The 12,627-nt window shown below is 44.8% G+C and overlaps 1 protein-coding gene across 3 annotated transcripts in view; it reads right to left on the bottom strand.

Annotated features, from left to right (window-relative positions):
• The window catches only part of BECN1 (beclin 1), a 19,307-nt gene extending 6,680 nt beyond the window's left edge, over positions 1 to 12,627 (bottom strand). Inside the window, exons 1-7 of one of the 3 annotated variants that reach the window (XR_014001284.1) lie at positions 12,348 to 12,627; positions 9,955 to 10,083; positions 8,320 to 8,387; positions 7,319 to 7,374; positions 3,605 to 3,695; positions 2,463 to 2,599; positions 456 to 650 (exon numbers count right to left, since the gene is read on the bottom strand). Coding sequence is in view for 2 of the 3 variants with exons in the window: in XM_081166609.1 (XP_081022735.1) it covers positions 456 to 650; positions 2,463 to 2,599; positions 3,605 to 3,695; positions 7,319 to 7,374; positions 8,320 to 8,387; positions 9,955 to 10,081 (674 nt within the window). In the remaining variant the exon portion in view is untranslated. The remainder of the gene's footprint in view (positions 1 to 455; positions 651 to 2,462; positions 2,600 to 3,604; positions 3,696 to 7,318; positions 7,375 to 8,319; positions 8,388 to 9,954; positions 10,084 to 12,347) is intronic. The other 2 variants (XM_081166609.1, XM_081166608.1) reach the window with 2 other exon arrangements.

Raw genomic sequence — 12,627 nt, 5'->3', positions numbered from 1 at the left:
ATATTCTTTAAAGGGAGCGCTGAGCAGAGGCTGTATGCATCCCAGGCTCTGCTCAGCGCTCCCTTTCACGAGCCGCGTGGAGCGTGTGTGTGGCGCTTGCAGGCTTTTCCCCGAGGAGGAAGAAGGGCAGCCCGTCCTGGGGAAAATACCCCCAAGAGCTCCACACGTCTCTTTAAAGGGAGCGTGGCTCTTGCTGGCTTTTCCAGGAGGTGGGGGAAGGGACAGAGGGCAGCCCGTCAGTCCCCCCACCTCCCAGAAAAGCCCCGAAGACGGGCTGCCCTTCTTCCTCCTCGGGGAAAAGCCTGCAAGCGCCACACACACAGTCCACGCGGCTCGTGAAAGGGAGCGCTGAGCAGAGCCTTGGATGCATACAGCCTCTGCTCAGCGCTCCCTTTAAAGAAAAGGTTTAGCCAGGAAGAGGCAAGCCTTAACGGTTGCAAGAGATGAATACTTACTCAGCTTCCTCGTGATCCAGCCTCTCTGCCTCAGCCCTGACCTTCTCAAAGTCTTCAGCCATCGTTTTCCGCTTCTGCTCCACCCCTTCCAGCTCCTCAATCAGCCTCTCCTCCTCAAGAGCAAACTCCTTCAGCTCCAGCTGCAACTTCTCCTTATCGTCTTCGTTCATCTGTTCCAGGATTTCCAGGCATCTCCTGCAGACAACCCCAAAGCAGAAGCGATTTAGGGGGAGGCAAGGAACTAGGCAGAGAACGGCAGCACAGAGTTGAAGAAGGAAGAGGGAGGATAAGTCTGTGGGTTGGTCGAGTTGTGTGGTGTGAGAGTGAGAGGAATTGTTAGGTGGAGTCAGATAGATCATAGAATCATAGAGTTGGAAGAGACCACAAGGGCCATCGAGTCCAACCCCCTGCCAAGCAGGAAACACCACCAGAGCACTCCTGACATATGGTTGTCAAGCCTCTGCTTAAAGACCTCCAAAGAAGGAGACTCCACCACACTCCTTGGCAGCAAATTCCACTGTCAAACAGCTCTTACTGTCAGGAAGTTCTTCCTAATGTTTGGAATATGGTTGGAATAATCAGTTTAAAGTTGTTAGGAACGCACAGGACAGTTAAGGAACTAAGATTAAGAAACTGCCAAGAAAAATTAACTGAAACCATAAGCTTGTACATGCCTATAAAATAAACTTGATTATTTGTTACTGTTAACAACTGTCTGGACTCCGTGTATACCCATGCGAAACGGGTTGGTGGCAGCGAAGAAAGCAACCACAGTGGTGGCACAGGGTCAATAGACCGTCAAACGTCCAGGGACCCTGTGTGATCGCCACACTTTTGTGGACGTTTGACGGTCTATTGACCCTGTGCCACCACTGTGATTGCTTTCTTCGCTGCCACCAACCCGTTTCACACGGGTATACACGGAGTCCAGACAGTTGTTAACAGTAACAAATAATCAAGTTTATTTTATAGGCATGTACAAGCTTAAGGTGTCAGTTAATTTTTCTTAGCAGTTTCTTAATCTTAGTTCCTTAACTGTCCTGTGCGTTCCTAACAACTCCAAACTGATTATTCCAACCATCTATCTGACTCCACCTAACAATTCCTCTCACTCCCTCACAACACAACTTGACCAACCCACAGACTTATCCTCCCTCTTCCTTCTTCAACTCCCAGCTCCCACAAAACCAAGGCAGAAAGAGTTCCGTGTCGTTATCTCCACGGTCATCATGGATGTTTATCTGATTCCTTTTAAAAGGGAAGCCGAGACTCGCAAGGCAGGGCTGTGAAATGCACATACAGTGGTACCTTGGTTCTCGAACTTAATAGTAGTAGTAGTAATAATAATAATAATAATAATAATAATAATAATAATAATAATAATTTATTTATACCCCACCCATCTGGCTGAGTTTCCCCAGCCACTTTGGGCGGCTCCCACTTGAGTGTTAAAAACAATACAGCATTAAATATTAAAAGCTTCCCTAAACAGGGCTGCCTTCAGATGTCTTTTAAAGATAGGATAACTGCTTATTTCCTTCACATCTGATGGGAGGGCGTTCCACAGGGCAGGTGCCACTACCGAGAAGGCCCTCTGCCTGGTTCCCTGTAGCTCACTTCTCGCAATGAGGGAACCGCCAGAAGGCCCTCGGCGCTGGATCTCAGTGTCCGGGCTGAACGATGGGGGTGGAGATGCTCCTTCAGGTCCGTTCGACTCCCAAAACGGTTCCAAAACCAAGGCTCAGGTTCTGACTGGCTGCAGGAGCTTCCTGCACTCAATCGGAAGCCGCGTTGGACGTTCGGCTTCCAAAAAACGTTCGCAAACAAGAACGGTCACTTCCAGGTTTGTGGCGTTCAGGAGCCAAGTCACTTGGGAACCAAGGTACCACTGTACTGTCTCCTTCAGTGGAAATGACTTGGGGGAACAGAAGCAAAGTTTCTCCGCTGCAAGGAACATTGTATAGAGTGGCCGTCTTGCAGCATCCCTGAACTTTCATTCTCACTCACTTGTAGTTCTGACATTCATTCTCTGTGATGTTGAGCTGCGTGTCCAACTGGTCCAGAAGGGTATCAGTGCATTCTTCACAAAGAGGGTGATCCACATCTGTCTGACCAGACATGATGTCAAACAGGTCACCTGTAACCTGGAGCAGAGGAGATCACTTTTAACAAGAAAATGTGGGGAAGGGGGAACCCATCGAGCAAAGCTGGTATGTTGTGTTATATATACACACATGAGGGCAGTTCATAAAAAACATTTTTTTAAGAAATGCCTGCTCCAAAGGTCTTATCTTACTACACTATGGATTATATAGCTACATCTGAAATTTCATGCATATCGGTTAATATCTTGACCCCACTCCACTGAATTGAAATTTCAGCCTTCACGACATACGAAAATGGCCAAATAAGCAGCTGTTTTTGTGGAGGAGGGTCAGACACACAAGTATTTGGGCTACATTTGATTACATTTAGACTATGGCATTAATGAGAGAGAGACAGAGAGAGAGAGAGAGAGAGAGAGAGAGAGAGAGAGAGAGAGAGAGAAGCTGGTCACAAGACTAGGAGTAATATAACCTGGAGAGACCTAAAGCTAGAAATTGATGAAAAGCCACTTTATACTTTTTGACAAAAGAAGACGGTTGGGTCATGTACGGAAAAATGGCATCTCAGTTGAAAGCAATTTGAAAGAGATGAGTCTTTGAAGCCCATTTGGAAGCCAGGACCAATGGGGAGAAGCCATATACAGTGGTACCTCAGTTTAAGAACAGTCCGGTTTAAGAACGATTTGGTTTACAAACTCTGCAAAACCAGAAATAGTGTCTTGGTTTGAGAACTTTACCTCGGTTTAAGAACGGAATCTGAACGGTAGAAGGGCACCGGTGACGGGAGGCCTCATTAGGGAAAGCGCGCCTCGGTTTAAGAATGGTTTCGGTTTAAGAACGGACTTCCGGAACGGATTAAGTTTGTAAACCGAGGTACCACAGTATCTCTTGGGAGGAAGATTCGCAAACGAGGATCCACCGCAGCTTGGGCTTGGTAAAGAGAACTGAATTAGCGGTAGCTGAATTATGTACTTCGGTATGCCCAAATATCTCCAGGGTTTCCCTAAAGATGTATAGCACACACAAGGGTAAGGGACAACTTGCCTTGAGTCTTCTGCTGAGGTTTTCCATCGTGCCACCATCAGAGGCCTCCCCAATGAGAGTGAAGCTGTTGGCACTTTCTGTTGACATCATCCTGGAAGAAACAGGATGGTTTCGCTATGACGTGCATTTCCACAGATGTTTACCCAAAACTCAAAAGATGCTTAGTTACTCCAATTCACCCTTGAGCCCATGTTCCTCTGTAATTTTTAAACAAACAGGTCTTGCTTCTGTATTCAATGAGTGAGTGAATGCTGGAGAACGGTTTGCTCAACGTTTAAGCACATAACAATCTTTAGTTTGGGGCCTCAAACTATTAGAGAGAAGACTGTCCAATATATATTTTATCCCCCACCTCTCAACCCTGCAAGTCTTTGGGTCTGCCCAACCCCCAGGAATGCCTTGGGTTCAGTGTTTGAAACTCCCATTGTTCTGGACGCATTTTGCGACAGGAAATTTCATTAGCGCGAGCATTTTCTGAGCTCTGGGCACAGTACTGTGCTTAAGATTTCAGATTAAAACTGAAGAGTGGAAGGAAAGGAGGACCTTTTTCTGCCTCCCCACTTCCAGCTACTCTCTGAAGACTGGAGAAGGGACCCTCTTAAGAATATTAGGGGGGTGGGCAGGGGAAGGACTAGACCATGTGGAAAATGAACATAATATTTTAGCTGCGGTTCATTCATTTTCAGCTTTGTATTCTTGTTATTAAAAAAGCATGCTGTCGTTGCACCCATAATCTAGGTTTAAGCTGCCATTTTGCTCCTAGCTTTCATATCTCAGTTTCTAACACTGCTTGGGATCATCTTGAGGGAACTGCAGATTTCTGCCCCAAATCTGTCCATTAGGAGACTAGATTCAGGTAGTTAGCCGTGTTGGTCTGACGCAGTCGAAATAAATTAAAAAAACTGTCCAGTAGCACCTTAGAGACCAACTAAGATTGTTCTTAAAAAGCAGAGACATCACCTTGCCAACAAAGGTCCATATAGTTAAAGCCATGGTTTTCCCAGTAGTGATGTATGGAAGTGAGAGCTGGACCATAAAGAAGGCTGATCGCCAAAGAATTGATGCTTTTGAATTCTGGTGCTGGAGGAGACTCTTGAGAGTCCCATGGACTGCAAGAGGAGCAAACTTATCCATCCTTAAGGAAATCAGCCCTGGGTGCTCACTGGAAGGACAGATCCTGAAGCTGAGGCTCCAGTACTTTGGCCACCTCATGAGAAGAGAAGACTTCCTGGAAAAGACCCTGATGTTGGGAAAGATGGAGGGCACAAGGAGAAGGGACGACAGAGGACGAGATGGTTGGACAGTGTTCTCGAAGCTACAAACATGTGTTTGACCAAACTGCGGGAGGCAGTGGAAGACAGGAGTGCCTGGCGTGCTCTGGTCCATGGAGTCACGAAGAGTCGGACACGACTAAATGACTAAACAACAAGATTGTTCTAAGTATAAGCTTTCGTGTGCATGCACACGTCTTCAGATGCATACTTCTTGCATGCACACAAAAGCTTATACCCAGAACAATCTTAGTTGGTCTCTAAGGTGCTACTGGACAATTTTTAAATTTATTTATTTCATAAGGAGACTGTTTTCCTTCTCTATCAGTGTGCAGCTTGACCATTTTACACAAGCCTGGAGTAAATGCTTTGTAAGCAAGTTTGGCAGTGTACTTGCTCTCATCTTGTGGAAATCCATGGTCAGAACTTCATCCTTGGAAGGAGTTGATAGTAGGATGGAACTGGCTCACAGTATGAGCAGAGGGGGAAGCAACCAGACGCCAACGTGCTCTTTGAATCCTTCCAACCTTATAAGGTCAACTCAAGTTCCAGAGTTCCATCTCAGCTTATAACAGGGCAATTTGAGGCTGATAAAAGTATTGGAGCATACAGAGAGACAACTGAAAATGACGGCCAGTACAGTGGGCCCTCTGGAAATGAATTTAATTTATTCCGGGGGTCCGTGCACACCCTGAAAAATTTGTGCCCAAAGGCGCCCTTCTGCGCACGTGCACGGTGCGATTGAGCGCTTCTGCACATGCGGAGAAACCCAGAAGTATTCACTTCTGTGTTTGCCACGTTTGCAACCCAAGGATTACGTTATCTGAAGGTAACGTAACCCAAGGGTCCACTGTATTTAAGTGCAGGAGGGTAACAGGGACTGAAAAGCACTTTCCTTTCAAAAAGTGTTCAAAATTCACCAGGCACATTTTGCACCTGGCTATCGGCCACTCATGACCAAGTGAAGATGCATGAGCACCAGGATAGTGCCTGACATCTCCACCATCTGGGGATCATTCGATCTGGACTGTTTTCACACACTAATACCCCACCCTGCATAATTCTATCGGTTGTATTTTATCTGCACAATCAGAACGAATTTCTGGAACCAAAATGCGTTTTCTGTGCAGCCTGAGCAGGAGCAGTCACCATTAAGGAAAAGAGGTCAGAATAGGATCCACTGTCCCTGGATCAAGTGATTTTTCTTCTTTAAGTTCTCAAAGCTCTTAACCTAGCTCATGGTTGTCATCTGAACTAGCTAGGTGTTTAACTGAGGATCAATCACAGTCGGTCCATCACTTGAAAAATAAAGACTTCTTACCCCCAAATGGCAACTAGACATTCTGTTTTGGCGACTGCAACCTTGGTTGAAGGAGCCATTTGGTGCCTAGCTTATATATCTGAGTTTCTAACCCTGCTTTTAAAGCCTACAAGCAGGGCACGGAATCCAGGGCCCTGCGGGACTTGACATCTTTCCGCAGGGCCTGCAAGATAGAGCTGTTCCGCCTGGCCTTTGGTTTGGACTCAGTCTGACCCTTATGTTTCCCTCCCCTTATGGTTTTGATCTATGGGCTATTTTTAAAATGAGGCTGCATTTTAAATTGCATTTTAACCTGTATTTTAAATTGGTTTCCCCCCCCCCATCATGTTTTTATTGTAATTTTACTGGTGTTAGCCGCCCTGAGCCCGGCTGTGGCCAGGGAGGGCGGGGTATAAATAAAATTATTTATTATTATTATTATCCTGCTTCAGAGCTGTATGTGTATACAGTGGTGCCTCGCAAGACGAAATTAATCCGTTCCGCGAGTCTCTTCATCTTGCGGTTTTTTCGTCTTGCGAAGCACAGCTATTAGCGGCTTAGCAGTTATTAGCGGCTTAGCGGCTATTAACGGCTTAGCGGCTATTAACGACTTAGCGGCTTTAAGAAAAAGCAAGACGTTTCGTCTTGCGAAGCAAGCCCATAGGGAAATTCATCTTGCGGAACGACTAAAAAAACGGAAAACTCTTTCGTCTTGCGCGTTTTTTGTCTTGCGAGGTACCACTGCATACCGTATTTTTCGCTCTAAGACGCACCAGACCACAAGCTGCACCTAGTTTTTGGAGGAGGAAAACAAGAAAAAAAATATTCTGAATCTCAGAAGCCAGAACAGCAAGAGGGATCGCTGCGCAGTGAAAGCAGCAATCCCTCTTGCTGTTCTGGCTTCTGGGATAGCTGCGCAGCCTGCATTCGCTCCATAAGACACACACACATTTCCCCTTACTTTTTAGGAGGGACAAAGTGAGTCTTATAGAGCAAAAAATACGGTATACATATACACATGAGTACCCCAGAGGGTCTGAAAATGCAGTGGTCCCGACAAGGCTAGGCTGCTGCACTGTTGGGGCATTTGCAACCTCTGAAAGAGGGCATTTTCAGGGCGTGAACAGAACTCCTAGTCAATACCTGGCTGGGGGGATGAATCTTCGGGACACGCCATCCTGGCGGTTTTCGACAAATTCCTGAGAAAGAAAGTCAGCGTCAGTCCACACCCAACAGAGAGCATCATCCACATCATCCACATCTAGTGCCCACTAGAAAGCTAGTCAATATGCCCGTGGCACATTCTTCCAGCCACGGCCAGAAGCGCTGCAAGGTGCATGCATGAATCACACCAGCCCATCAACCGTTTTACTGGCATACCCACTTACATGATGTGGATGCATCACATGGCAAACTAAGAAGCAGGTGTGATAAATAAACATTTGCAACTTTATTTACAGAGTTCCAGTCAGAATTTGCAACAAGTGTTTTCCATAGTGTTTTCCCCTATTTCCCCTAACATAATGCCACAATGTATGGTTGCATATGTTTTGTTTAAACTAAAGCAAAAGCTCTGGAGAACTGATTTAGACCACTTGATACATTCCCTAGTTCATCTTGTGTTCTTAATCTTGCAAAAAAAAAACAAAAACCCCAACCCTCCCCTGCAATCTTTCCCTTTAACTGACTAAACTTTGTTCTTTATAACATTGTTGCTGCACAGGTATATTGAAGCTACTGCATGGAACTGTACTAAAAGCTGGTAGTCTTTTTAAATTAATAAAAATTGTGCTCTAATCATTGTAATGTGACTTTTGTGGTTATGTCAAATAAAGTTTGCCATGCCTGGTAAAAACAAACAAACAAACAAAAAATTTATTTATAGAGAACAAGAAATATAATTAGTGATAACAGAACATTGTGTATAAACAGCAGAATGTAACATTTGGTGTAATCAAGCAGAAATGATGATATTGAATGTTTGTTATGAGAAAAGAAAACGAATAAAAACTATTTTTTAAAGAAAGAAGAAGCAGGTCTGATAAGGGATGTTTCCTTCTTGGCAGATAATTTATTAGGAGCTGGTGGCAAACTGCATAGCTGCCTTAGCTTCTTTATAAGGGAGTCAGACCCAAATTCCTTACCTCTGTAAGTGCAGTCTCTTCCTCATGGGTGTCTCCAAGTTTTGCCGGCGCAGTAGTAAGTAGAGGAGCTAGACAGAAGACAAATGAAATAATTGCCGAGGGTAAACCTTTCCTAATGTGTGGGGCTCCTGTGTATGTGAGGCGTAATGAACCTCTGGCCCCCCAGATATTACTAAACTACAACTCCCCTCATTCCTGGCCACTGACCAAACTTGCTTGGGCTGATGGGAGTTGTAGTTCAGTAACTCCTGGAGGGCCAGGTATATGGGAACAAGCTGTAAGGGTTTAGAAGCAACAGAAGAGTACACTATACTAGAGATGGGGGGGAGAAATGGGGGGGAAACAGTGTTTTTCCCCATTTATCCCCATAGCCGTTTTTTTCTGGAAAAATTGAAGAAGAAAAAAGGTGTGTGGAATATTCAAACTATATCAAACTGTTTTTTCCCAATTTTTCTGGGGAAAAACAGCTTTGGGGGAAAAACAAGGGGGGGACTGACCCCCCCAATTTTTCCGGGTTTTTCCCAGGCCTTCCCATCTCTACACTACACATGCAGTTACTTCCATATTCTTGACAATGATAATAATATATATTTATAGTCCACTCTTCTACTAAAAATACCCAGAGCAGCAAACAAACAGTCATAACATGTGGAATAATAAATAAAAGTGCAGGTATAAAAAATATATAAAACCCAACAGCAAAATGCAGACAACCTTTAGAAGAAACAAAGCACAAAGCTAGCAACAGCAGGAGTAAAAAAATGTTCTGAATTAAAATGAGCAGGAATAAACCTAGATAGTATGCAGTAGAAGCCTAGGGAAACCAAAGCTGCTTCCATTTCTGGCAAAAGATTCACAAAGAGAAAGCCTGATGGACGCCAACTGGAAGAGTGATTCAGTAGTTGCAAGCCCTGAGTCCTGCATTCACCTGCCAAATCTCCCAAGACAGAACTAGTGGTGACAGGTTCTGCAGTCAGTGATAGGGATATTCCGGGGGAAAATCTTATGCAAAATAGTATTTGAAAAATCGGTTTGCATCAAAAAAAAAATTTGATGCCCTACGAGTGATTCAATTCAGCAAGTTTATTTTATTTGCATTTAGTAAGCCTGAACTAAGCTCGCCTTATACTGTAGTGTCCGAAAGAGAAAAATTTCTGCAGAGAAATAAAGCACTGGGAAATGCTGCGTTCCACATCAGTGCCTGCAGCTCAGGCACAGAAAGCATGCCTTAAAACAGGGGTCAGCAATTTTTTTCAGCAGGGGGCCGGTCCACTGTCCCTCAGACCTTGTGGGGGGCCAGACTATATTTTGGAGGGGGGGAATGAACGAATTCCTATGCCCCACACACAACCCAGAGATGCATTTTAAATAAAAGCACACATTCTACTCATGTAAAAACACCAGGCAAGCCCCACAAATAACCCTGAGGTGCATTTTAAATAAAAGCACACATTCTACTCATGTAAAAACACGCTGATTCCTGGACCATCCGCGGGGCAGATTGAGAAGGTGATTGGGCCAGATCCGGCCCCCGGGCCTTAGTTTGGCAACGCTTGCCTTAAAATAAAGCTCAGCCTGGTTGGCATCTGTGGCCTGTACTCCCCGCTGTCTTTCTTCGCAGGTTCCTTTTCTTACCTGTCAGTTCTTGGATGGTGACTTTATCAAGGACCTTGAAAGACGTGTCCAGTTTAAGGGGCTGGCTGCAGCGCTGGCAAACAAAACTGACCTGTGTGGTGCAGGCAGGTGACTTTGAACCATCCATTCCTGCGAGGAGAAAAATGATCTCAGATTATGCTTCCAGCACTGCCTAGGTGGGCACACATTTATAAACGAATACCTTATAGTTCAGGTGAGACATTTCAGGAGTAACCAGCTAAGGCACCAGTCAGGACTCTGAATAAGGTAGAGGCCCCAATATTAATCACTTTAAGCAGAGCTGGATTTAGGTTTGATGAGGCCCTAAGCTACTGAAGGTAAAGGTAAAGGGACCCCTGACTGTTAAGTCCAGTCGCGGGCGACTCTGGGGTTGCGGCGCTCATCTCGCTTTACTGGCCGAGGGAGCCGGTGTACAGCTTCCAGGCCATGTGGCCAGCATGACTAAACCGCTTCTGCAGAACCAGAGCAGCGCACGGAAATGCCATTTACCTTCCCGCCAGAGTGGTAATTATTCATCTATTTGCATGTCAACGTGCTTTCAAACTGCCAGGTTGGCAGGAGCTGGGACCGAACAACGTGAGCTCACCCCATCACAGGGATTTGAACCGCCGACCTTCTGATCGGCAAGTCCTAGGCTCAGTGGTTTAGACCACAGAGCTACCTGTCTACTGAAGGTAATGGGGCCCTTTATATGTCCAGATTGTTGTTTTTGTCCATGGAGTTTTCTTGGCAGGGATACTGGAGTAGCTTGCCAGTTCCTGCTCCCATGGACTGCAAGAAGATCAAACCTATCCATTCTGGAGGAAATCAGCCCTGAGTGCTCACTGGAAGGACAGATCCTGAAGCTGAGGTTCCAATACTTTGGCCACCTCATGAAAAGAGAAGACTCCCTGGAAAAGACCCTGATGTTGGGAAAGATGGAGGGCACAAGGAAAAGGGGACAACAGAGGACAAGATGGTTGGACAGTGTTCTCGAAGCTACCAGCATGAGTTTGACCAAACTGTCACTGATTTTTGTGTTGAATATATGCTATATGGTAATTTATGGACCTAACAGGTATCTAAAGCCATTTGCACATAACAAAATATGTATTTTATCAAAGTAATTGTTGAACTGAAATACAATTAAGAAGAAGTATCCAAGTTTTTTCCCCTTTAAATTTTTGGGGGGCCTCCAAGAGAGTGGGGCCCTAAGCCATAACTTGTTTAGCTTATACGTAAATCCGGCACTGACTTTAAGGAAACTGGAGTTGTCATCGTTTTAGCAGTTAAAACAAACTAAGCCAGACCAGTAAAGCTCCACTATTAACAGCCAAAAATGACAGGTTTACTACGCAATCCTAAACATAACAACAACAACCTTTTATTCAACCGTCAGTCAGAAAAAAGTACATTTGTCAATACACAGTTAAAAGCTCCAGGAAGATTTTAGAACTTAGCCAACACTAAAATGGGCTAAACAGATAGCCCCATATCAATACAATCAATTAAAGTCTTGCGATGCTTAAAAGCTAAAAAAAGAAATTTACTACTTATAAGTTCCACTCAATTTAGGGGAATCTACTCCCTGAACAAATATGCAGAGGAACAGAGCAGCAGTAAGTTGTGTTTACTATTCTCTCACAGACCAGGGTGTTGCTTAAGAGCGAAATATAGTGGAGTGGATTGGCTGTGGCCACAATTCACAGAATCGTAGAATTGTAGAGCTGAAAGGGACCCCGAGGGTCATCTAGCCCAACCCCCTGCAGTGCAGTTACTCGGGAGATAAGCCCTGTTGAATTCAATGGAGCGGTGCTGCCCTTATAATGCTACCAGCGGATCAGGAATGAATGCCCAGCCAGTTCCTAAATACCTGTGCTGGAATTAGGGCACTGCAGGAGATTCACCTGCATGGGGCGCTGAGCCAAATGGGGACAAAATATAACAACAACAACAAAACAATACTAATACCTTCTATATTTACACAGGTACCTAATGAGATCCTGGAAATTCTGGATGTATGGCAATCCTACTGGTTGCGTTTCTTATAATTGATTTCAGTGCTTTTATACTGTTTTCGTAGGTTACTTTGGGTCGTCTTCGTGAGGAAAGCAAAATAATAATAATAATAATAATAATAATAATAATAATAATAATAATAATAATGTGCCTCCTATATTTACACAGTTGCTCCATTAAAAAAGCAACTGTGCCGAAAGGAATTATGTCTTGTGAAACTATGGGACCAATTTCAGGTGCCCCTCAAGCGTGTTTCATAGGATTTCCAAGGCGCATTTAATTGTATTTCATTTTAAGGCATTTTTAATTATTTTTAGCGTTTAATTTTAAAGGAGCACCCTTCCCCGGGCAGCCGGTTGGCGAGCGATACTCACTTCCCTCGAGCAACGAGAATTGCTGGACCAGCCCCGCTTTCCTTGGACCTGGAGTCCCTTCTTCCTTTCTCTCTTTCTTTCTTTCTTTCCTTCCCTCCTTCTTTCTTTCCTTCCTTCTTTTCTGGCGCGGCTCGTCTTCCCACCCGAATCCCTTCGGATCAGGTCTTTGCAAAGAGCTTTCTCTTCCGGGGAAGGCGGAGGCCCCGCACCGACGTCACGGGGAGGATTGCAGGGCAAAAATAAATATATATATATAAGCCAGTAATTAAAAACCGCAAGC

This window comes from Podarcis bocagei (assembly GCF_964188305.1).
Source record: "Podarcis bocagei genome assembly, chromosome: 13".
NCBI lineage: Eukaryota > Metazoa > Chordata > Lepidosauria > Squamata > Lacertidae > Podarcis > Podarcis bocagei.
This window is presented reverse-complemented; position numbering and strand designations above follow the sequence as displayed.